Here is a 23,593-nt window from a genome sequence, read left to right on the forward strand (position 1 = left end):
GGTGAATACAATAAACCCTTTAAAAACAGAACAAAAGTAAGCGGACATGCCTCATTAGGTAAAGGATTAAAAATAGACAGTATATAACGATGATGGCAAACCGATGACACGTGTGTCAGAGGTGGCATGCAGAGCCCTCTCTGTGGGCACGTGTGCCATCACCAGCTGCTCTTCTGGTTTCTGGTCTTTGCGGGTGCCGGAGCGCTGGAACGGTCCGAAAAAGGCCAAGAAACAGGCCGTTTTCAGGGCCATTTTTGTCCTGAAAAACCAAAAATGGCTGAAAAACGGCCTGAAAATAGACCCGGGATTATGGCCCGAAAAACAGCCAAAAACAGGCATGCACATGCCGGCCACCTGGTCTTCGGGTTCCAGTGCTCTGGTGCGCACAAAGACTAGCTGGCTGGCGTGCATGTCGGAAACGTGAAGACCAGCTGTTCAGCGCACACATGCGCACCAGCCAGCTGGTCTTCGGGTTTCCAGTCTCCAGCATGCACACACTCACTTATGCATGCACATTCCGGTTGGGCACTCGGTGTCAAAAGGTTCACCATCACTGATATATAATATGCAGCATTTTTCCTACAGGAGGAACAAGAGAGCTATCAATAGCTTCCTGAGTGCCTAGAACGCCATGTCAAATCCCCCACCCTTTCCCCATTACAGCTGTACCATAATCAACACATATGCTTATTCACTTTCTCAAATATGTTCCACAATATGAGAAAAGATCAATTTTTTATCTGCCCCACTAAAAGATCTGTCTTTATAGAGCTTCCATGTTATCTTAAGATGCAATAAGTGGCAGTTTCATTTGCAGCCAATCAAAAACTTTGTCCCTTAGGACATTACTTTTATTACTGACAATCACATAGCTTGAAGGCAATGGAAAACTGACAGCCATAGTATAGCATATCATCCCATCTCAGAATGTGGTTCCACAATAACCATAAATTTCCAACTATCATCATCATTTTTGTTAAGATTTTATATAAATTCAATGTTTAGAAAATGAAGTTTAAATTTATAATGGGACTTGATTATAACCTTTAAAAAATGTGGCTTTGCATGTTGCTGTTTTTCTTACTCCCAAAAATCCTTGAAAAGCTGTTCTAAAATATATGGCAAGAATGGAGATCCCAGAGAAGCATAACGCTCAGAGACCCCCTTTGAGAGAAATGTGCAGTTCAGAAATGTGAAAAATAAACAAACCATTGAAAACAGAGAAAGCTTCAGGAAGTCATTAGAAATAATAACCGCTGTAGTGTTAACTTTTTTATTCTAAAGGTTGAGTCCTAGTGACTTCATGGTTATGGAATAAGTAGGGTTTTTGTCAATAATATGGAATTAGTTCTTACTCCCTGGCTATTTCTAAGTCCAACTTAGTTTCTGATTCAAGATAAAGTCTATCAGGTGCTGCCAGCTATTGAAGCTCTATATCAGGGCCCCCCAACCTCCGGTTCCTGGACCAGCACCAGTCCACAGCAGTCCACCAATCAGTCCGTGTAAACAAACAAAGTCCTATCTGGAGGATGCAGGCAGCACGCAAAACCACGCCCCCTCATGTTCGTGGAAAAACTTTTTCCATGGAACTGGTCCCTGGTGCCCAAAAGGTTGGACGCCATTGCTCTATATGACCAATCTGCATAAACTTTATTACAATCTATAAAACAATTCTTAAACTTTCATTTTTAATAAAAACTACAATTACATAAATTATGTAATTGAAAAACAGGAAGAATTGCATGAAGTCCTTCAAACATGATATAGTTAACAAAAGCAAGAACTGTGTGAAAAAGACAACAACCAATAAGCCTTATAACTAATATGTACGTATGTATGTATGTATGTATGTATGTATGTATGTATGTTTTCGTAGATTTTCACGGGTACATGTATGCAGGTCTTGGCATATTCGGGTCTTTTCCCGTGTAAGATTGAGAGTATCTTGGCGACGTTTCAACGAGGTCCCACTCACCATCTTCAGGCTGGTGCCTTCAGCTTCGTACTTGTGCAAGCAAAGCGTGATCGGAGCTGCCATCTTTCTATAAATATTGGTGGGGTGTGTGTGGAGTGCTGGCTTTGTTGCTGTAAGCGGGTTGGTTAGCTGTGTTCTTACATGTAGTATAGAAATACAGCAGCTCCGATCACGCTTTGCTCGCATAAGCATGAAGCCAAAGGCACCAGCCTGAAGATGGAGAGTGGGACCTCGTCGAAACATCGCCAAGATACTTTCAATCTTACACGGGAAAAGACCCGAATACGCCAACACCACGTATGTATGTATGTGTACACACACACACACACACACACACACACACACACACACAGTGTCAGGGACTAATGCTGACTAAAACTGATCAGCTAAACAGATTTTACTTTTTTAATTAGAAACAATCATATACTGAAGCATCTCATTTCAGATCCATTTGGGTTTTTTCCCCAACTATAGATTTCTGTCAAAGGAAACTAAAAAAAAGTCTTCAACAGTCTTCAAACATTTGAGACGAGTATCCAAGCTTCCTGATAATGAATTATTCTTATCCTGAACAAAGCAAAATCAAAGCTGTTTCCTTTACATATGGAATCAGAATGCCTGTTCTTGTGATTTTCTGTGGTAACTTTGTTATTGTCCCAAGCTGTTTCACAACAGCAGACTAAAACAAGATTGAGGGTCAGAAAACTAAAACACACAGTACTTTTTAGAAACATATGACGAAAGAGTAATGAGAAAAGTTCACAGGTACCAAGTTACTCCCATCTTCTGGCTTTGGAAGACAAATTCAAATTCCGAAATGAACTTTGTGTCACATTTACGGTAACTTTTTGGAAACAAACGTGTCTCCATGGTAGAATCAAGAATACCAACTAAGCCTATAAATCATTAACTCCAACAATGTTCGTTGGAGGTCTTCATTTGCCAGACACTGCTCTAGATTCCTTTATTATCCCATATCCCGAAGCTCATCATAATAATGACAAGTACAGCCTGAAAAGAATCAAATTCACCATTATCTTTATATTATTATGATGTTTTTTTACAGTCAGCCAGATGCTTATACCGGATTTGGCATATTTAATCCCCCTATCAAGCAGATGTGGAGGTTTAATGGTCTTACATTATTATTAATCATTAAATTTATGTCACCTATCTCTCCATAGGACTATTCTAAGTAGCTCACAACAATTAAAAAATGGAAATGAAAAGATGTGCAAATGTTAACAGTAGCAAAGCAATGGAACAATACAATAAACCATGAAAAAGAAAACAATGAGCACAAAACAATAGGATAAAAGATGGGTGAGAGGAGAAGCAGGGAACGAGGAGGGAGGTGGAGTTTCCTCAATCTAGTAGCACCACCAGTGTGGTTCTACCCCATTGGGTTCCCCAGCCAACCAGCAAAGCTAGGTCTTCAGGCTCTAAAAGAAGGGTAGGAGGATGGACACAGATATCACCTTGGAGGGTAGGATGATCCAAAAGAAAGATGCTAAAGCAGAGAAAGCTGTTCTGGATCCCAATAATCAGAGTTTAATGACTGATGGGATTCTCGGTAGGCCTTCTCTGCTAGCAGGACTGTATACATGGAGGGAGGTATATACATACACACATATACATACACACATATACGGTATATGTATATGCATATATGAGAGAGACATTAAAATGTATATCTCATGCAAAACATATCTAAGATGTGATATTGTACAAGAAAAGGCCAATTTCAATATATTGTCTATACTGTAATCCTTTCAATGAGAAAAGGAAATTGCAAATTGTTTAATACATTCACTTTTCAAAAGATTCCTGTAAGTAGCAGGTAATTACAAGAAGTGTCTCAGCAAATGCAACCAGGGAAAGGAATTGGTGATGCATTGATATATTTGTGTTCTGCTTCAGACTGAGGGTTCTGTAATGATCCTTAAGGGTCATAATGCAATGTTACCCATTCTGTCTGTAGGCCTCTTCCTGTTTGCACGCTCAAAATGGGAAGTTATAAGGACACACAAAAGCTAGCAGTAGAAAGCGGATCTTCTTGTTTCTATTTATGGAAGAGAAATAGATAAAGTTTCAGGTTATCTATTTAACTATTCAGTTATGATGGAAGATCTTCTCTTAGTTTCCAAGGCTTTCCCCCTTGCACACCGAAGGAAAAAAATGACAGCTAGGTTATGTTCTTTGTAATGTCAATATACTGTATATTCATATCCTAAGAATGTAAGGACAGCCCTGTTTGTTCTGACAGAGGCTCATCTTAGTCCAGTGTCGCTTCTGACATTTGCCATCCAGATGCCTCAGAGTGCTTGCACGCAGGAGACACCCAACACATATATCTCCTACCACTGTTCCACTGCCAAATTAGTATTCGGAGACATCCCAGCCTCAATCCAGAGAAAATACCGCATCTTCAAGCCAGCAGTCCTTGATAAAACTGTTTTCTCTACAATAATCCAATTTCCTTTAGATATAAGTACTGTTTCATCATAAAATTCCATATTTGAATTCTATGCTAAGTAAAGGAATGCTTTCTTTCATCTGTTCAAAATCTAATTATCTTTATCTCTGGTCCTAAAAAAAGAAGGAGGGGAACTTTCCAACTTTCTTCATGCTTTTATATATTTCAATCATGTCCCCCACAGTTGCCTTTCTTCAAAACGGAAGTCCCAAACTTTCTAGCTTTTTCTCATAAATATTTCCATTTGAGGTTTCTGATAGTTTAACACTGCAGTCTTCTGCAACATGATAGTCAATGTTTCATTCACTTTCACCTAGATCAGAAACAGATTCCAATGTAGCTATTTCTGTTGGCAGAAAATTGATTCAAAGCTTCAAAAGCGTTTGGGAAAAGTATTTTGTGAATGCAGTACTGTCAGCAGAGGGATTTTGAGACATGAAGCTAAACATTATTTAAAAATACATTAAAAATTACGTTGCTAGTTCACTGTTGTCCCACTTTCATTCCGTCTGATTTACCCGCTGTTTTGAAAATTGCAAAAGTATTGCTTTTGAAAGCAGCCAAAGGCTTTATAGTACAGTGTTTCTTAACCATGGCAATTTCAGGATTAATGGACTACAATTCCCAGAATTCTCCAGCCAACATACGGGAGACTTGCCAAGATTCAAAACCCTGTTATAGCAGAAGTCACAAAGCCACAGCTTGTAGGCCACATGCAGCCCTCGAAAGCCTTTTCTGAGATACCCAAGTCTACTTTCCAAAGGCAGCTTAGAAAATGAGCAGCACTGTCCATGGACACCTCTTCACCCCACAATCCATGCAACTGTAGATTTGCTTAGCTCCCAGGAAGGGCAGCAGGAAGGCAAGGCATTGCCAGGGAAAAGGGGCCACAATGCTGACATTGTCCTGGAGAGAGAAGAAAGCATGGTCAAGGAAGAGGGTCGAATTAATGAGAGTCTTTCTGACTGGTAAAGGAAGGAAGGAGGGAAGAAGGGAAAGGAGGGAGGGAGGAAAGGGAGGGAGGAAAGCAAGGAAGGAAAGAAGGAAGAAAAGGAGGGAGGAAAGCAAGGGAGGGAGGAAAGAAGGGAGGGAGGAAAGAAAGGAAAGGAGGGAGGAAAGCGAGGGAGGGAGGAAAGGAGGGAGGGAAGGAAGGAAGGAAGGACTGACAGGCAAAATGAAAGATAAGAAAAAGCAAGAAAGAAAAAAGAGTGAAGGAAAGAAATAGCTCTCTGTTCCTCATAAAACAGAAGAAAAACAGGATTTAGTCACGTCTTGGATTTCCCAGATTATATCATCCTAGATATGTCCTTGAAACAGATATTATCAACCTAGTAATAAAATCATATATTGGTATTCTGGTTGATAAAATCTCTGTTAGCTAGGCTAATTAATGATATGGCCCTATTTCATTGCTCGGCTTGCCACAACCCTATTTCATTGTACAAGACTTTTATTTTTTGTCATTTATGTGTATTACATTTATTTTATGTAATAAACATTTATTATGTTCATGCTATTAATATAATATTCATCATTTTTCTTTATAATTGGTGAGATTATAAAGATCTGTATAATACAACAGGGAAAATGCAAAGAAAAGGAATATGTACTGTAATGTTAAGGGTTATTTTCTTTATACTGTAAATATCTTTAAAAGCATCAGTATGGTCCTTAGCCAATTTGAATCACGATGAATCCTCATCGTGATTCAATTATTTTCACACAAGAGGCCACTTTCTTTCAGTTCAACTTCCTATATAGATTGGCTGAACAGGTTCTCCAGGAAATATTTTGCCCAATAATGATTAAAGTAAGTCTGGCATGTCTTTCAAAGGAATACAAATTGAATGGACTAAGTTCCTTCCCAAATTGCTGAACAACTTGGCATTGGAAAAATAGAAGCCATGATTTATTTTTGCAAGAAATAAATACAGTTCTTGCTGGCATCCTGCAATCTCTCAAGGGCAGGATTATAATTCAAAAAGAATGCTGGCTCCTTACTGATGAGATAAAAGTCTTCTCTCAGTATTAAACTGCTTTTTTTATTCTTTAAAGTGAACGCCAACTGAAAAATTGAACCGTGTACATTATATCAAGTTAGGGCCCTTGGAAAACCTAAATAAAGACCCCAAAATACATATTAAGTACTAACGCTTCAAAATAACAATGAAGAATGCCAGGTCCACTCCAAACTCAAGCTCTGCTTTGTCTTATTCAGGGGTGTTAAACTTGATTTCATTGAGGGCAGCATCAGGATTGTGTTTGACCTAAGGGGGGGGCAGGGAGACATGATCAGGGCACATGGCCAGCTCAACGACACTCCTGGTGCCGACGGTGGCCCGAGCGCTCTGCCAGGGAAAATGGTCTTTCGAGCTCCATTTTCGGTTGCCACAGCCTCCTGCAACCTTCTGCCAGTGAAAACAGAGCTCAAGAGGGCTCCGTTTTCACTGGCGGATGGTGCAGGAGGCCGTGGCAACCGAAAACAGAGCTCGGGAGCCCGTTTTCCATGGCAGAAGCACTGTGGGCTGGTCCTTTGCTGTTTCCCGGGCCACCCCGAGGGCCAGATATAACTACCACATGGGCCGGATCCAGCCCCCAGGCCTTGAATTTGACACCCCGGTCTAATTTCTCTTACTATGTATTTGCTCTTTTTAAAACATAAATAATTGCATTAGACTACAACTTAATTTTTCCCAAATGGACATTGCAATATACAGTATATGGGTCTGACCAGAACCATCTTGAGATAGTGTTTTGTTAATTTTCCTTATAGTTTCCTTCCTTATATATAGACTGTATCTTGCTTTACTGAAGAATCACAGCCCACTGTATTCTGCATCCTTTCCAAAACTATCAGCTCAACAGCCAATCCAGGCAATATCTAAAACAGTGTTTCTCAACCTTGGCATTTGTAACATATATGGATTTCAAATTGCAGAATTCTCCAGCCAGCATGTTGGCTGGAGAATTCTGAGAGCTGAACTCCACAAATGTTACAGTTCATAAAGTTGAAAAACTCTTCTAGAGGATGACTCCCTAATCTTTTGGGACTGGGGAAACATAATTGGAATTCTAAGAGCTTCTTGTGTGCAGGAAAATGGTTTTTGTATTACAAAAAAAAGCTGCTATGCCAAATCAATTATAAAGATGATCTCCTCACAGACACAACTTTCACAACAAAACAGAGGAAAATCAGAGCTGATGACATTAATATTTCCTAGGACCAAACAGCTTGCAAAGCTTACAAAACCAGTTTCTGACCTTTTCACACTAAAAAAAGGAAGGGCTGAAAAGTATCATTCTCAGTATTAGCAATGTTCAAGCTATGAGTGTTGTTGCTTAGCTAGCCAAATCAGCATGTTTGTATGCGCGCATATACACAACAGGAAGTTCAGTAGGGAAATCTCAAGCTTCATCTGTAAAAATTATTCAGAAAAATACAGCACTAAGAAAACTGGCATACACCATGGTCAAAGGCTGGTTACTAATTCTTTCTGAGAAAGTAAAACAACAAAGAATTAGAAGGCATGGCATGAAGTGTCCCAGAAAATGGCATGACAGAAACAGTACGTGCCACACTCCATTATTTGGAAAGGTATTTATGCCTTCAATGTGTGCATAAATAGCCACAATTTAATTTTAGGGGCTTTTAATTTCTGACAGCTGTCTTGGGAATTGAGTGATTAATTAACTGAATAAGCAAGTACAAAGATGAAAGCAGACAAAACAATGCCACAATAATATTTTTAAAGAGACATCAACAGAACACTATAAGTAGAGATAGACTATCAACCATCCTAAATTTCACATTTATCATTTTTTAAATGTTAGAGATACAATTGTTATCTACAGCTTGCTTCTTGGAGGTATGAATCCAATGGCATTGACTCACAGCATCTCATGGCCTACAAACCAAAGGTATATAGAAAGTTTAAAATATACTCTGAGTTTCCTCACTTTCTATTAATTTATTTCCATTTTTTAATTAATTTGTCTATTAATTTGCTTGCTCTTTCTTGATGTGATTGCAAATCTGAGATCACAGCCTTCTATCTTTCTTCCCCTGCGCGCACACACACACACACACATTGTTTTTTACTTTCATCCTGACACAATGCAGTTAGCCAAGTGCTAAGGTAAAGATAAAGGTTCCCCTTGCACATATGTGCTAGTTCCCGACTCTAGGGGGCACTGCTCATCTCCGTTTCAAAGCCGAAGAGCCAGCGCTGTCTGAAGATGTTTCTGTGGTCATGTGGTTGGCATGACTAAACGTCAAAGGCACACTATTTTTTCTACGTGCATTTTTACATGTTTTTGAACTGCTACGTTGGCAGAAGCTGGGACAAGTAACAGGAGCTCACTCCGTTACGCAGCGCTAGGGATTTGAACCGCTGAACTGCCGACCTTTGTGATCGACAAGCTCAGTGTCTTAGCCACTGAGCCACCGCATCCCTTAGCAAAGTGCTAGTCTTTGCTTATTTCTATGATCAATTTCCAACAAATAATTCTCCTTTTTGCTATAACAGCTGCATTACAGCTTCACTAATTATTACTTAGGTCAAATTTTCACTCTCAGGAATGTTCACATGCACAAAGTGATGCATTAATTTCCCCCATTCTTATGAGTTTCAGCAGCTGAAGAGATTCCACAAGGAGAGAGAAATGCTGTGCTAGATAAAAATGGTCTTGAAATTTTAAAGAATCACCTTTGTGCTAGACAAGGAAAGAACCAACAGAAGCTCAGAAATACTTACATACCCATACAATCTGCTTCAATATCCAACACTCCTGACATGCAGAAATCTTGCTGAAGCTGTTTTGACAGTCCAAGTATTAATCCAAATAATTAAAGTTCTATGTTAAACATCTGATAACAAAGTATGAAGAGGCCAAGTATAATCACAGGATTATGAGAAAACAGAAATGTGCATGTATTGATTGACATAATTTTAAGTAGAAATATGATCAATTCATCATTGTGGAAATAGGGTTAAATGACCTATATGCCTGTTAACATACCGGAGAAGAATGATGATCAACTGCCAAAATATTAAATGTTGATTGATTTGATTTGATTTGATTTATTGGATTTATATGCCGCCCTTCTCCCAAGGACTCAGGGCAGCGTACAGCATTAAAAAACACATAGTACAAAAGTTAAAAGGAAATTAGAAACAGTCCAAAAAACAAACCCAATTTATATAACACTCACATTTTAAAAATTAAATAAAATTAACAGGCCAGGCCGGCTTGCTGGAAAAGCCAACTTTTTAGGGCGCGTCGGAAGGACCGGAGGTCAGGGATTATGCGAAGCTCCAGGGGCAGCTCATTCCAGAGGGAAGGAGCTCCCACAGAGAAGGCTGGTGAAGGGGGTCACCAGCCGACACTGTGGCAGCTTGAACTTTGCTGCTCTACTTTCATTTGTTTTATGTTTAATACATAGTTGCAACCTATTTTCTTAAAATTACAGAAATGACCATTCTAGAAGAGAACATTATCATCAGACCAAGGAGTAGAGGTCAGAAAGGATAGAAGCCAACTCAATTCCTGAGAGATGGTCCCAGCTGTGCTAAACTGTAAAAATTATACACCTAAAATATTCTGATGACTTCTCACCTCCCAGCCATAACAAAGTGCTTTTAATGCCTCCCTTTTCTCCATCAAGCATGTGGATCTACAAGAACTGATAGGAGTCCTTGCTCTATGTAACTTGGCATTTTGCTGCTGTAAACTTTATCTTAGCTCTTCAAATGCACACCTAGATTTTATCTAAAAGTCGAATAAAGTGATTCTGAAGACACTACTGTATGCAGGGATAAATTGTTTATGTCTTTGCTGTTACTTTCCATTCAAACTTACAAGTAGTTTTACTAACCTAGTAATTTCTGCAGAAACTATATTTTTGCTTGGAATCAATCTGCCCTCCTCTTTGATCCTAGAATTTTAGAAGCAATTAAGACTCAGTACCCAAATTTGGAATGTCCCTTGCATATTTTGTGTGTGTGTGTGTGTGTGTGTGTGTGTGTGTGTATCTCTGCATCTTTGAGTCAGTCTCGATTCTTAACGACTGTTTAGGCAACATTTTAAAAGTGGTTTGCTTACACTTTTCTAGGTCTGAGAGTGAGTGGTCCAAGAACGCCTATCTGTCTTTATGCCTAAGACCGGATCAGAACTCTGAATCTCCCAGAGTTAAGCCTAGAACCTTAAATGACCACATCAAACTGGTTCTCCCCTTGCAGTTACTGGTAGTCCTCAACTTACAACCATTCATTTGAAGTTACAATGGCAGAGTGACTTATTACCATTTTTCATACTTATGACCATTTCAGCATTTCCTTGGTCATATGCTAAAAATACAGCTGCTTTGCAACTGGCATGTATTATGACGGTTGCAGTGTCTAGGGATCATGTCAGAAGTGGTATTCAGCAGGTTCTGACCAGTTCTGGAGAAGCGGTAGTGGAAATTTTGAGTAGTTCGGAGAACCACTATTCTCTGCCTGCCGGGTCCCAGCTGTTCAGGAGGAAATTGGGATTTTGCAGTATCCTTCCCCTGCCATGCCACCAAGCCATGCCCATAGAACAGGTAGTAATTTTTTTTGAATCCCACCACTGGATCATGTGATAACCTTTTGCAACCCTCTGACAAGCAACATCATTGGGGAAGCCAGATTTACTTAACAATCCTATTACTAACTTAACAACTGCATTGATTCACAACAACTGTGACAAGAAAGATTGTAAAATGGGGTAAAACTCATTTAACAACCATCTTGCTTAGCTATGGAAATTTTGGGCTCGATTGTGGTTATAATTTGAGGATTACCTGTACAGTACAATGTTATAATTCATTTGATTGTACCGGTTTTTCCCAATCTGGGAAAGGCTATGCCAAAAAATGCTATCTACTCTACAGAATGGTATTCACTCCCTCTCTCAATGCCTCCCTCAATGCCTGACTTCAAAACAAGGAAGCAGCAATTACCTAATACCTATTGTTTGCTCTGCCTTCATCTTCTTATCATAGATGAAGATTTATGTATTTATTCATTAACCTTGTTTATATAGCATTCTCTCATAACAGTGACTCGCATACAAGGATTAAAACGCAAATCACATTTTGTGCAAGGATTAAAACACAACCCATTTTGTACAAGTATAAAACAATAACCTTAATTACTGGAAAAAAAAACATCATCTATGTATCTATATAATTATAAACCTTTCCTTTTTAAACTCAAATAAGGGAATGTTCCATGATAATAATTCTTCTCAAAGTCTTTAGAAATTGGGCAGGATATGAATTTAATATATTACAAAATAGTTTTTTCGTTGCCCAGTCAGCCAGATGTTTAGACCAACCAATGATGATATTATTATTGTTATTATTAACCAATTAATGTCTTTTTTACTTCATTCCTTCCCTACAATCCTCTGCTAATGCTCTTGTGCAAAGTAGCATAATTTAAATGAGGTGTTTACACCCAGGGTTTTTCTGTGGCTTTCAGATAAGCTGCTCAGAAAAAGGAATTGTAGCTATCAGGCATTTCCAGATATCAGAAGAACACATAGAGTATAGAAGAACACACATGTAATAAAATATACAGGTGGATGAATGGATGTTCTGAATGAGGCATATTTTATCAATAAGAGCAACGTTACAACAGTAACCTCATTCCAGCTTCAGACTTCATTTGTAGATTATGCATCTGGTTAACATACCACTAAAGTCCACTTTGGGCTGCATTTTATCATGAAATCAAACAAATTGGGTCACAATGACCAGTTTAAACCAAAGTATTTGACAAAATCCAATGATACTATACACAAATGGTTATGTTCCTCTTAATACACTAAGAGTACACCTGCCACAGTAACCTGCTGAGAAGGTTACTGGAAAAGTTTAAGCATGTGACTTACTAGGAATCAGAGAGAAAGCTAGAGAATCAGCAGAAAGAGCTCCATAACTGTAGCCATAAGAAACTTTTCATTAAAGGATACCACCTAGATCAGTGATGGCGAACCTATGGCATGTGTGCCACAGGTGGCACGCGGAGCCATTTGTCAGGGCACGTGAGGCGCTGCCCTGTCAGCTGGCCAGCGTGCATGCGCACGCTGGCCAGCTGAGTTCACCCTTTTTTAAAGCCATTTTTCACCCTCCCCAGGCTCCAGAGGCTTTATTGGAGCCTGGGGAGGGTGAAAAGAGCCCCCCCGCCTCCCCCCGAAGGCCCTCCGGAGGCTTCATGAGGTTCCCTGAAGCCTCCGGAGCGCAAAAAACCGCCCCTACAGGCAAACTGGAAGTTCGGGAACGGACTTCCTGTTTGCTCGGAGGGTCGTTTTGACTGCTCCAGAGGCTTCAGGGAAACGTCCTGAAGGTCCCTCAAGCCTTCGGAGCAGTCAAAACGACCCTCCGAGCAAACCGGAAGTCACTTCCGGCTTGCTCGGAGGGTCGTTTTGACGGCTCCGGAGACTTTGGAGAAGCGTCCTGAAGATCCCTCAAGCCTCCAGAGGGCTTCCGGGGGGGAAGCTGTTTTTGCCCTCCCCAGGCTCCTATAAAGCCCCTGGAACCTGGGGAGGGCAAAAAAAGCATGCAAAAAAGGGGGGTCGCGCTTGTACTGCGCGCATGCGCCCTGGGGGGATCGTGCATTGCATTATGGGTGCAGCACACCTGCACACTACCCCCCTGCGCTCCCCCCACTTATGGCACGCGAGCCAAAAAAGGTTTGCCATTGCTGACCTAGATCAATGATTTTCAAACTTGGCAATTTTAAGTTGTGTGAACTTCAAATCCCAGAATTCACCAGCCAGCTAAGAAACAGAATTAGGAATAATCTAATATGAACAAATAAGCTTACTAAAAACTTCTAAAATAGCTTTTAGTAGACATTACTTTATTTTGGACATTGACTACTAAAAATGAACAACACAAAAGTATTCCCTACCAAAAAGAACAATTAGCAACTTTTCATAAGTAGAATAACTTTTGGATGAAAAAAATCAAAAGATAAATATCATGTAAATTAACCAGTCTCACAAGATCTAACAAAAGATGAATATATTCAATACAAAAACAATTGTGCAATATAGAGTTGCTTAAGTAGCTTATACATTCTCACAGAGTCAGCATGTTTCTGGGATGTCAGCATCCATTGTTCCTTTGCTTATTATGTAGGTAATTGTATTAGTAGGCTTTCAAAACATAACAGTTCAAACTGTCAAGATTCAGACCAGATACAATAATAAATCTCATTGCTATATAGACATTTAGCCTTATATTCAGGAATGGCTTCACTCCAGACAAAAATAAGGGCAGACAGTTAATTCAGTAGATATGTCTATTCTAGTACACATATATCTTACACTCCATTGCCTCCCCCCCACTCTTACTGTTTGTATTATACTTCTAGGTCCTTTCTTTCTACCAAGTCAACAAAAGTATGAATATCAATTTCCTGGTTTTGAAATTAGGAAGCATCCAAACAAAGTTGACATAATAGAATGGTTGAGTCTGGGAAGAGAGGTTCCCACCTCACCAAGTCTATTCCTTCAACACCTCCCTTCCAATGTTCTCTTTCTCCTGACGGTCAATAGGGGCCTTGTAGGAGACCTTTGATCACTGAAGGAGCCAGAAAGTCTTCAGCAGAAAGTACGGACGGTAACCTTTTAGGGAAAGCATGAACCTTAGTAGACACTGGGTGCCACCCAGAGTTTGTTGTGGATGGGCAGCCATATAAATGTTTTAAATAAATAAAATATTATCAGTAAACTTAGTCATTGAGAAACAATCCAACGAATTATCTTGCTGATAAATTACATAGCAACAAAAGTATTGTTTTAAGTCACATCTGCTATCTCTGTTTTATTATCCAGGAACAGAGAAAAGATAGAGCTTTACATGCAATAGTTGAAGGAGAACTTTCTAAAAAGGATGGCATGCATCTGGGCGACTATTAGAAATTAGATTATTAAAGTAAATCATAGTTCTAAAACACTTGATGAAAGAACAAAACAGCTGTCTCAAGGGCATGGTAGAAGCCGTGGCAAAGGAATGAAATGGATGGACTATCTTGGAGAAGACATTAATTACCACCAGAACAGTAGCCAGGCTTTATATGTAGTTTTAAAGTGTAAGGAAATTGTTTCACTAGACTTCTTTGGGGGAAACAGAAAAAAAGAATCCAGCTGTTTGTTACTTTATTTCTATACTGCTGCAAAATATATCAACTCTCCATAGCTTATATCCACACACACAAAAAAAAACACCAACAGAATAAATGATCATGTGTTAAATGTTCAACTAAGCACAATAGTAACAGCTCTTACTCTACAGTTGCTTTCTGGAATAATTTGGTCTACAATAATTCAATTCCTTTGATCTTTAACATAAGCCCTTCCTTTTCATGGCCTTCAGACTGGGAGATGCCTGCTTAATATACCCTAAGAAATTACTGATTCCTGCCTTGACAGTTTCATTCCTCATCCAGCCATGGTAAAGGTTCCCCTCTCACATATGTGCTGGTCATTCCCAACTCTAGGGGGCGGTGCTCATCTCCGTTTCAAAGCTGAAGAGCCAGCACTGTCCGAAGACATCTCCATGGTCATGTGGCCGGCACGACTAAATGCCAAAGGCGCATGGAATGCTGTTTCCTTCCCACCAAAGGCGGTCCCTATTTTTCTACTTGCATTTTTACATGCTTTCGAACGGCTAGGTTGACAGAAGCTGGGACAAGTAACAGGAGCTCACTCTGTTACGCAGCACTAGGGATTCGAACTGCCGAGCTTTCTGATCGACAAGCTCAGAGTCTTAGCCACTGAGCCACCGCATCCCCACCCAGCCAAACACTAATATAAAAGAGACTCCACACTCAAACATAATTTGTGAAATCATCTTCAATGATAATTTTTTTAACAACATGGTTAATCTATTAATACATTTTCTTTGATTTGTACAATTTATAGAGCTATTTCCCTACTCAACAAACCATAGCCATACTTCTCTGACAGTAAAACCCACTCTGAAATGAAACCCTTAGAGAAAGGATTTAGAATGTATACTACCCACCTAGTGGAAAAAAAAATCTGGGAAGTCATCCTTTCTGTATATGGCATGTAATGTCATTCTGAGTGTATGTTCTTTACTCTAACAGCTGGAGAATGAGCTGAAGGATAAACCACTCATTATTTCAGATCTAATAGCAGCAGAATCCACCCAGTCCTTTGAGCTTCCAAACTTGGAAACAATCCATTCACAATACTGAACCATAATATATACTCAGAAAATACAGTATATTGTTAGATATACAGGTAGTTCTCAACTTATGACCAATAGTTTAGTGACTCTGAAGTTATGACAGATCCTCCAGAAGGTACTTACAACTCAGATTCAAAGTTCCAATGACCAGACACTCCCCCCCCCCTGTGGCCATATGGTCACATATTGGGCACTAGGCAAGCAAAACATTTACAATGTTTTGCAGCATCCCACAGTAACAATTTATCTTCTTTTTTTTGACAGAAACTGACATTTACTTCTGATTTCCAACAAAAAAAAACATATCCATTGTGGAAAATGAGTTCACAACTGCTGCTTTTCCTTAACAACTGCTACAAAATATTTTGTAAAATCAGGTCCGTTAAAAAAGTCGAACACTACTGAAGTACAGTTTTAAAAATATTAACATTTCTATAACCTTTAAGACTCCTCATCCCAAACTTCCATTGTTAACAATATCACTTTGGTTACTTGTTCATTTGTTTTCCTACGCTGGTTCATCTGGTGTCTGGATCACATTTAATTATTTATTAGACTGCTATCCCACCTTTCCTTCAAGAATTGAAGGGGGCTTATGTAGCAATAGCACTTAGTCTTATATACCGCTTCATAGTGCTTTTATAGCCCTCTCTAAGTAGTTTACAGTCAGTATATTGCCCCCAACAATCTGGGTCCTCATTTTACCCACCTCAGAAGGATGGAAAGCTGAGTCAACCTTGAGCCGGTGAGATTTGAACTGCCGAACTGCTGGCAGCCACCACCGCCCCGAGTCCCTTTTTGGGAGAGGGGCGGTCTAGAAATCTAAGAAATAAATAAATAAAAATACTGCACTCTAACCATTTTGCCTCATCGGCACTCGGCACCATTTTTCCCAACAATAGCAACCTTGCAAGTTAGATTGGGCTGAGAATGATTATTTGGCCCAAAGTCACTCAAGAAGGCTCCAGAGCTGAAGGCAAACTAAAAGCCAGGTCTCCCTGTTCCTAATCCAACATAATCATTATACTGTGTTTCCCTGAAAATAAGACAGTGTCTTATTTTTGACTCCCAAAATAAGCACTTGGCCTTATTTTTGGGGAGGTCCTTTTATTTTTGAGGTGCAGGTGGCGGCGAGCGTGGTCACCTCATGGCTGCTGCTTTGTTGTTGGGCTTATTATCCCGGGAAGTCCTATTTTCAGGAAAACAGGGTACCACACCGTCCTTTCCCCCCCCCCCCCTGCTTTCAGAAAGTAGAAAGGCTTACATAACACATACCATCTACAGTATGGTGAAGAAGACACAATTTGTGAAGAAGACACAAATGAATTGAATTTAACTTTATTTGGCCAAGTGTGATTAGACATACAAGGAATTTGTCTCTACTACAGAAGCACTAACAACTCATCATCATCATCATCATCATCATCAAGGGATGTCGTTATCCAAGAAAGTTTCTAGTATACATTTTGACGTTTAGCACCTATTCCATTCTCCATCCTGTAAGGTCTGCTTTCACAGACATTCTTCTTCTTAGGTTTAAAGCTCCCTCTCCCATGACTCAGGTGGTTTGGCTTTGACTGGAAGCTTTTCTTTAAGTTCTAATCCAGTTTGCATATTTGTAATTCCCTGATGATCTGATCCAGTGCCTCTGCCTATGGAGACCTTTCACTCACAAGTCGACAATATTGAAAGAAAGTGCTCTCTCTCCCCCTGTGTGTGTGTGTGTGCGCTTTTTGTCTGACTTTTTTAAGCTGCAAACTTTTCTTGGGGGGGTGGGGAGAACGAGAGACTCAAGGTCTTTTTGGTTCTCTCTTTCTGCCTGAGGATAAGCCACTTCTTCCTTTATCACATCCCTCTGTACTAGCCGGCTATTTCCTTTTCCTACCTGGTTGCCAAAGACAGCGATGGAGCAGGCGCTCGAGATCTCTCGGGGCCCAAACCAGACGGACGCGATGCGGGACGGCATGCCCAGGATAAAGACTTGCGCCAGGGAACAGATGACCTGGCCCAGAATGGTGACTGGGAAGAGATGGGGCTCCGCGCTCCCCGTCTTCACCCAAGCTCCCAAGCAGTTGAGGGCGGACCCGGCCAGGGCAATGAGCCGCAGCCCCTTCAGGTCGAGGAGCCAGGCGACTGGGAACAGGAGCGGGATGTAGACGACCATGTAGCACATGGAGAGCCAGTCGATAGCCAAATGAGTCACGCCGTAAAAGTCGGCAAATATCAAGTTGATGCTGCCGTACTGGATCCATTGGAAGGCGTTGCAGAAAGAGTAGGAGCTGAAGAGGACAACGATCACCCACCGGCGCCAGGTCAGGCGGACCTCCGGCGCCAGTGCCGGGATTGACCCGTTCGGAGCCTCCGCTTCCACCAGCTCCGGCTTAGCCTCTTGCACGATATCGGGCTTCTCTAGACACCCCATTGGCCCGTCTGGTTGAGTTCTGTCTCCCGGACTAAAAGAGAGAGTCTGCACCAGAGGCTCCTACGGCTTCCTGAATGCTGAAGTTCCGACTTGTTTTGGTTTCTCCCCCCTGTTAATCCCCGTTTTATAGGCGGTCCTTTCATGCCTCTCTCTTGGCTCGGCGCTTTCGCAACTTTTCCGAATTGCCTTGGCACGTGATGCCATGCCCCGCCCGCCCGGAGACGGGAACCTCTGCCGTCCGGCGGGGGGGGGTTAGTCACCTGTCTTGCCCCGCCACGCCTCTCTGACCGTGGATTGGCCCTCGATGCCCCGCCCCTCCCCCGCCCCTTCGGAGAGGCTTCTTATATCTATGGAAACGTTCTCTCGCTCATATCATCCTCGGTCCTTGAACGGAGCGGGAGAGCTGATAGCGATCGGCTGAGTCTGGTTTTCGGAAGACCCCGTTGCCTCTTATCTCCCGGGCGCTGGACAACCAACTCCTGCTGCGTACAGTTTAGCAGGGGGACTTTGTCCTCCCCGGTCGAAGAATATCCCGTTCGCTTTAGAGCAGCGAGTCCTCAAACTTGACAACTTTAAGACTTGGGGACTGCTGGCTGGAGAATTCTGGGAGTTGCAGTCCCCAAGTCTTAAAGTTGCCAAATTCGAGGACCCCCTGTTTTAGAGCATTTCGAGGGAAGATTCTGCCCGTCGAATGAAGAACTGGCAGCTCACTTGCAGGACGCTCCGCTTAGAAAAGACTCAGCTGCTCAATAGCCAGTATCCTCCGCTCATCGGCCTATTCAGCGTTATTATAAAGCAATACATTGTATTTGCGAAGAAGCTTTGAAATCTTTCCCTGACCTCCGTTCCAAGCGCTGACACCCACGCGCCGCGTTGCAGGCAAAACTTCACCCTAGTAGCAGATCATGCTTCTGATTTAAATCATTCGCCAGAGGCTAATAGAGAAGGAGTGACTAGGTAAACATTATGAATAAGAAGATTCAAAGAGATCTACTAACAGAGTTAACAGATTAACAGAGTTGGAAGGGACCTTATAGGTTACCTAGTCCAAATCCTCCCCCCCCCTCAAGCAGAAGACCCTATACCATTTCTGACAAATGACAGTCCAATCTCTTCTTGAAAGTCTCAAGTGACGATGCCCCCACTGCTCCAGCTTGCATATATGCTTGCCAAGAGGAGTGTTGTTTAATTTTAGAAAGATGAGCTTTCTAAAGGGATAAACAGCCACCCTTTAAAGCAGCCTTCCCCATTCTGGTGCTTTCCAGATTGGCATTGCCACTCCCAGAATTCATGCCTATCTCCCATTCATAAGTCATATGAGCCTATAAGTATCAGTAGTGGGGAATGTGGGAAACTTCTGGGAAGACTGTCGTGATGGTAACTGAGCTTGTGCAGCATGCCAAGTTTTCTTAGCTTACTGAATAAACCACATTAAAAGGGTTCATACAACAAACTAAGACAAAACTAGGTAAGTCATGTAATGTATCTGCTTTAAATAATTATATGGCTGCCTATCACAGATAATGTGACTCCAGGCCTTACCTGCACCAGCATATTCAGGACCAATTGCAGCTTCTGTAACGGGTCAATCCAAACTTGGTTCTCACAGTGTTGGACCAAAGCCCGTTCTTCCCTATTCAGGATCCTCCGGTTTTTAGGCACTTAGACAGCCAGGAAAAAAGATGCTCAATTGAATAACATCAGAACATCAGCTTCATCTTCCAGAGTTTCCCTATAAATCAGACTAGACCAGACCACTAACACTAGAATCAACACACAACCAGATGCTATATAGATGCAATATAGTTTAAGGCCATTCCCCCCATTGCCTCATTCCAAGAAGTGACCAAGACCTCAGCTGAACCATGTTTCATCCATGTTGCCTGTTTAGCAATGTTACATTTATGCAAGTTGAGGTATTAGTTATCTGATCTGATCCATGAATATTCTTATCTACCTTACCTCAATAGTTTATTTCATTTGGTCGGCTCTATACAAACACTAGCATCTTCATAGCATTTAGAAGATTCGTTTTAATTCACCATGCTTTCAATCCCAGTTAAATCTTCTTGGCATTCATTCATCTCAAGAGAGGTTGATTTATTATTACCGTTCTTTTGAAATATTATAATGTATTATCACACACACACACACACACACACACACACATACACACATCTTATTTGAGCAGACTATAAAATAAGCACCAGCCTAAAAGGAGTTGGAGATGTGCAATGTTGATCTCTAAACTCAGTTTTATTTCTAAGTAGTAAGAAATCAATTTCTGAAGGTTTCTTACCTTTCATCATGGGTAATAGCCAAACATGGTGCATTGGATAGAGTATTCATTAATAAGGTTTATTTCAAAGTTAGTTTGTCAGGATTCCAAATAGCATCCTCAATCAAATAAGAACCCGAGGCTAGAGATTCCTCAAAGTTCAAATTTATTAAAGAAGCCATGTTGGCACATCTGGGAAAACCCAAATCTGAAAGCTTCCAGGTTTTCCCCACCCAGTTGCAAGTTCAAGACCCTGCCCCAGCACCCACATGTCCGTCACATGGCCCAACCAGCCACTGTCATGAAGGAAGATTCCTCCCATCCACATCAGTCCAGGTGCAGGGACAAAATGATCTTGACTTTCTGAGAAGGAACGTTATTTTGGCTACATATTTCCCGTGCTCCATACAATTTCCCACTCCCAGTTTTCCACAGTAGAATATGTTTGAATATGAGGCAGGCTTGCGTACATGCAAAATTTTGGCATGCATAAAAAAAGTTCACCATCACTGCTATAGAATATGACATAGTCTTTGGAAGTTTGTATTTTCCAACACAACCCAACTAGGCTTAAAAATACTCAGTTCTTTTCTCAAACCCACTGTTAGCTATGTTCAAACTGAGCTACAAAATATTAGGAAGGAAAAGGACTCATTGTTGATGTATCACCTGTAGATTCTGACAACCATTAACAAGTGTCATAGGTATTTGTTTGAAATATCCTCTGCTTACAGCTCAATCAAGAATTTTTTAGATGTATTGCTTAAATATTATGCAAAATATTAGTAAACAAGGGAAACAATGGTAGCATTACACAAAATTCAAACTTCTCCTGGTGTGTATAGACACTACATAACACTACCAGAGCATGACAACTTTATATACTATTTAAAGTGATTTAGTGTAACTAGCCCATTAATAGTTTCTTTTAATACTTCCTGTATTCTGAGATATTTTATCCTACAAATGAAACCATCAAGTCCTTCAAATGAAGTTTTCTAGTTGTCCTTTTTAAACCAAATCTATCCATCCATCAAAAGCACTGATTGCATTTTAGACCCTGTTTCTTCCAGTAACTTCCCACGTGGAATGTTTGTTCTGGTTATCTTACACTGGTGGTATTGAAACTTGGCTGCCCCTAATAGGTTCCTTTGTAAGGGCCTTCTGGGGAAAGAAATGATTCGAAGAAATTAATCCCATCTACCAGAGTTCCTATCTTACCATCTCACTTCCCTTTAGTGCAATGATAGTCAACCTGGTCCCTACCGCCCACTAGTGGGCATTCCAGCTTTCATGGTGGGCGGTAGAGGTTTGCTGTAATTCTGCTTTATAAATTTTATAAAGTAAAGCTACTTCCATACTTTATAAATCACCATTACTGTGGAACCGGTGGGCGATTAGAAAATTTTACTACTAACAGAGATACAAAAGTGGGCAGTAGGTATAAAAAGGTTGACTACCCCTGCTTTAGTGTAATATTAATGTACACAATTCCCCTAAAAACATAAATACCAAAATGAACACAAATGAACAATGGAAACAATATAAGGAAACTTTGGAGTTATTGTAACATTTATGTACAACATAAAGGTTCTTCATACATCCCCTGGATTCCGTCTGCACTTCCCCAAGTGAGCCACATCTCACGGTTTGAAAAATCCTGCCACAACAAGGAAACTTCTGTCCAAACCATGGTTCAGTATTCGATACGGTCAGATGGATCAACATTTAGCATTCAGGGTGGCAAATCTAATTAGTTAAAACTTAATGCCAGTAATTATTTCTTCAGTGTTTTCTGACACATTTGAATTGATTTAGACCCAAAACAAGAAGGAATATTTTACATTGATAGAAGATGCAGTCCAAAAGAAGTAGGCATGAATTCAAACAAACATTGTTATTTTGTGAAATTCAGACCGTCAGACTGGCTCTATTCTAAGATTGGAGGAGAACAAAGTCTAAGATCAACAGTTTGTTTGTTTGTTTGTTTGTTTATAACGTTTCTGACTGACTCAATCTCAAGTTGTGCAAAATATGGTTTGACTTCATGCTACTTGAGTGTTCCCTTATGGGCCTTGCTTATTCTGAGAGAAGAAAGGGGAAATGTATTTTCCCCATGACAAAATAATATTTCAGCTTAGCCCCAAACTTAGTTTATTTTTTAGACGATGACTGTATATCAGTTACTAAGTTTTCATTTTAAATTTTTGAATTTATATTCTGTTCTTATGAATTTAAGGACAAACAGCCCTTTCAGAGACCAAGCAAATGCATACAGCATCCTGCCACTACCAAAGTGCCTCGGTGTTGACTGGCTGCTAAAGCAGGTGAACCTCAAAGAATCCTCTCCAGCCGAGCTCATGCTGCTCATTCTCCATTGGTTTGTTCAGGCTAAATGGCCTACATTGCCATAAGTTCAGTTCAGGAAAGAACTTTATCCCGAAGGCTTGCAACGTGTGCATCAGCAAAACTGTCACACACTGGGCATACTTGCATCCAGTCAGGCATAGTCGGGCACAATGAAGAGAACAAAGCAAGTTATTAAGACTCTTTATTCTCTTGGAGTTAGCAGAAGTAAAATGTGTGTCCACATTCCCCAGCTAGTAAAGGGATAGGTAATTGTGCAAAAACATAGCACATTGTCTTCAAAGCCTAAACCTGAAAAATACATCTTCACTTTCCTGAAGTCTGGAGGGCTGAAGAGTTAAAATCCAAGTTGCAGGTTTATTGCCAGGAAGGACAACAGTATTATAAATGCACTAGAACACATTTTTAAGCTTAAAATCACTTTTTATCTAGCCCCCAAAAACAGTCATCTTTTTGAGGTCCAGAATCCCACTTAATTTTAGGCAGCCAGGAATACTGTGAGTCAATTGGTTGCAAAATGATATTACTAAAAGGAACAAGCTGAAAGTTTTTTTGGGGGAGGGGGGATGTTACTTCTTTCCTAGTTGCTGGGACAGGGTTTTCGTCTGAGCTGACTATATAAAACAGGGGTGTCCAAACTTGGGAACTTTAAGACTTGTGGACTTCAACTCCCAGAATTCCCCAGCCAGAGTTGAAGTCCACAAGTCTTAAAGTTCCCAAGTTTGGACACCCCTGATATAAAAGGTTTACAGGTTGTTTTAATATAACAAGGGAAATAATTGATTGGTCTGCCACCATTTCCCAATATTATTTTAACATAGCCTTTT

The 23,593-nt window shown here is 40.6% G+C and overlaps 1 protein-coding gene across 2 annotated transcripts in view; it reads right to left on the bottom strand.

Moving 5' to 3' along the window:
• Nucleotides 1-18,297, bottom strand: part of FLVCR2 (FLVCR choline and putative heme transporter 2) — a 50,899-nt gene extending 32,602 nt beyond the window's left edge. For both annotated transcript variants that reach the window (XM_081947939.1, XM_081947938.1), the window contains exon 1: nucleotides 17,585-18,297. In XM_081947939.1, coding sequence (XP_081804065.1) covers nucleotides 17,585-18,121 — 537 coding nt within the window. In that variant the 5' untranslated portion in view covers nucleotides 18,122-18,297. The remainder of the gene's footprint in view (nucleotides 1-17,584) is intronic.
• Nucleotides 18,298-23,593: the final 5,296 nt, after the last annotated feature.

Source organism: Natrix helvetica, assembly GCF_964273705.1.
Source record: "Natrix helvetica genome assembly, chromosome: 1".
Lineage (NCBI taxonomy): Eukaryota > Metazoa > Chordata > Lepidosauria > Squamata > Natricidae > Natrix > Natrix helvetica.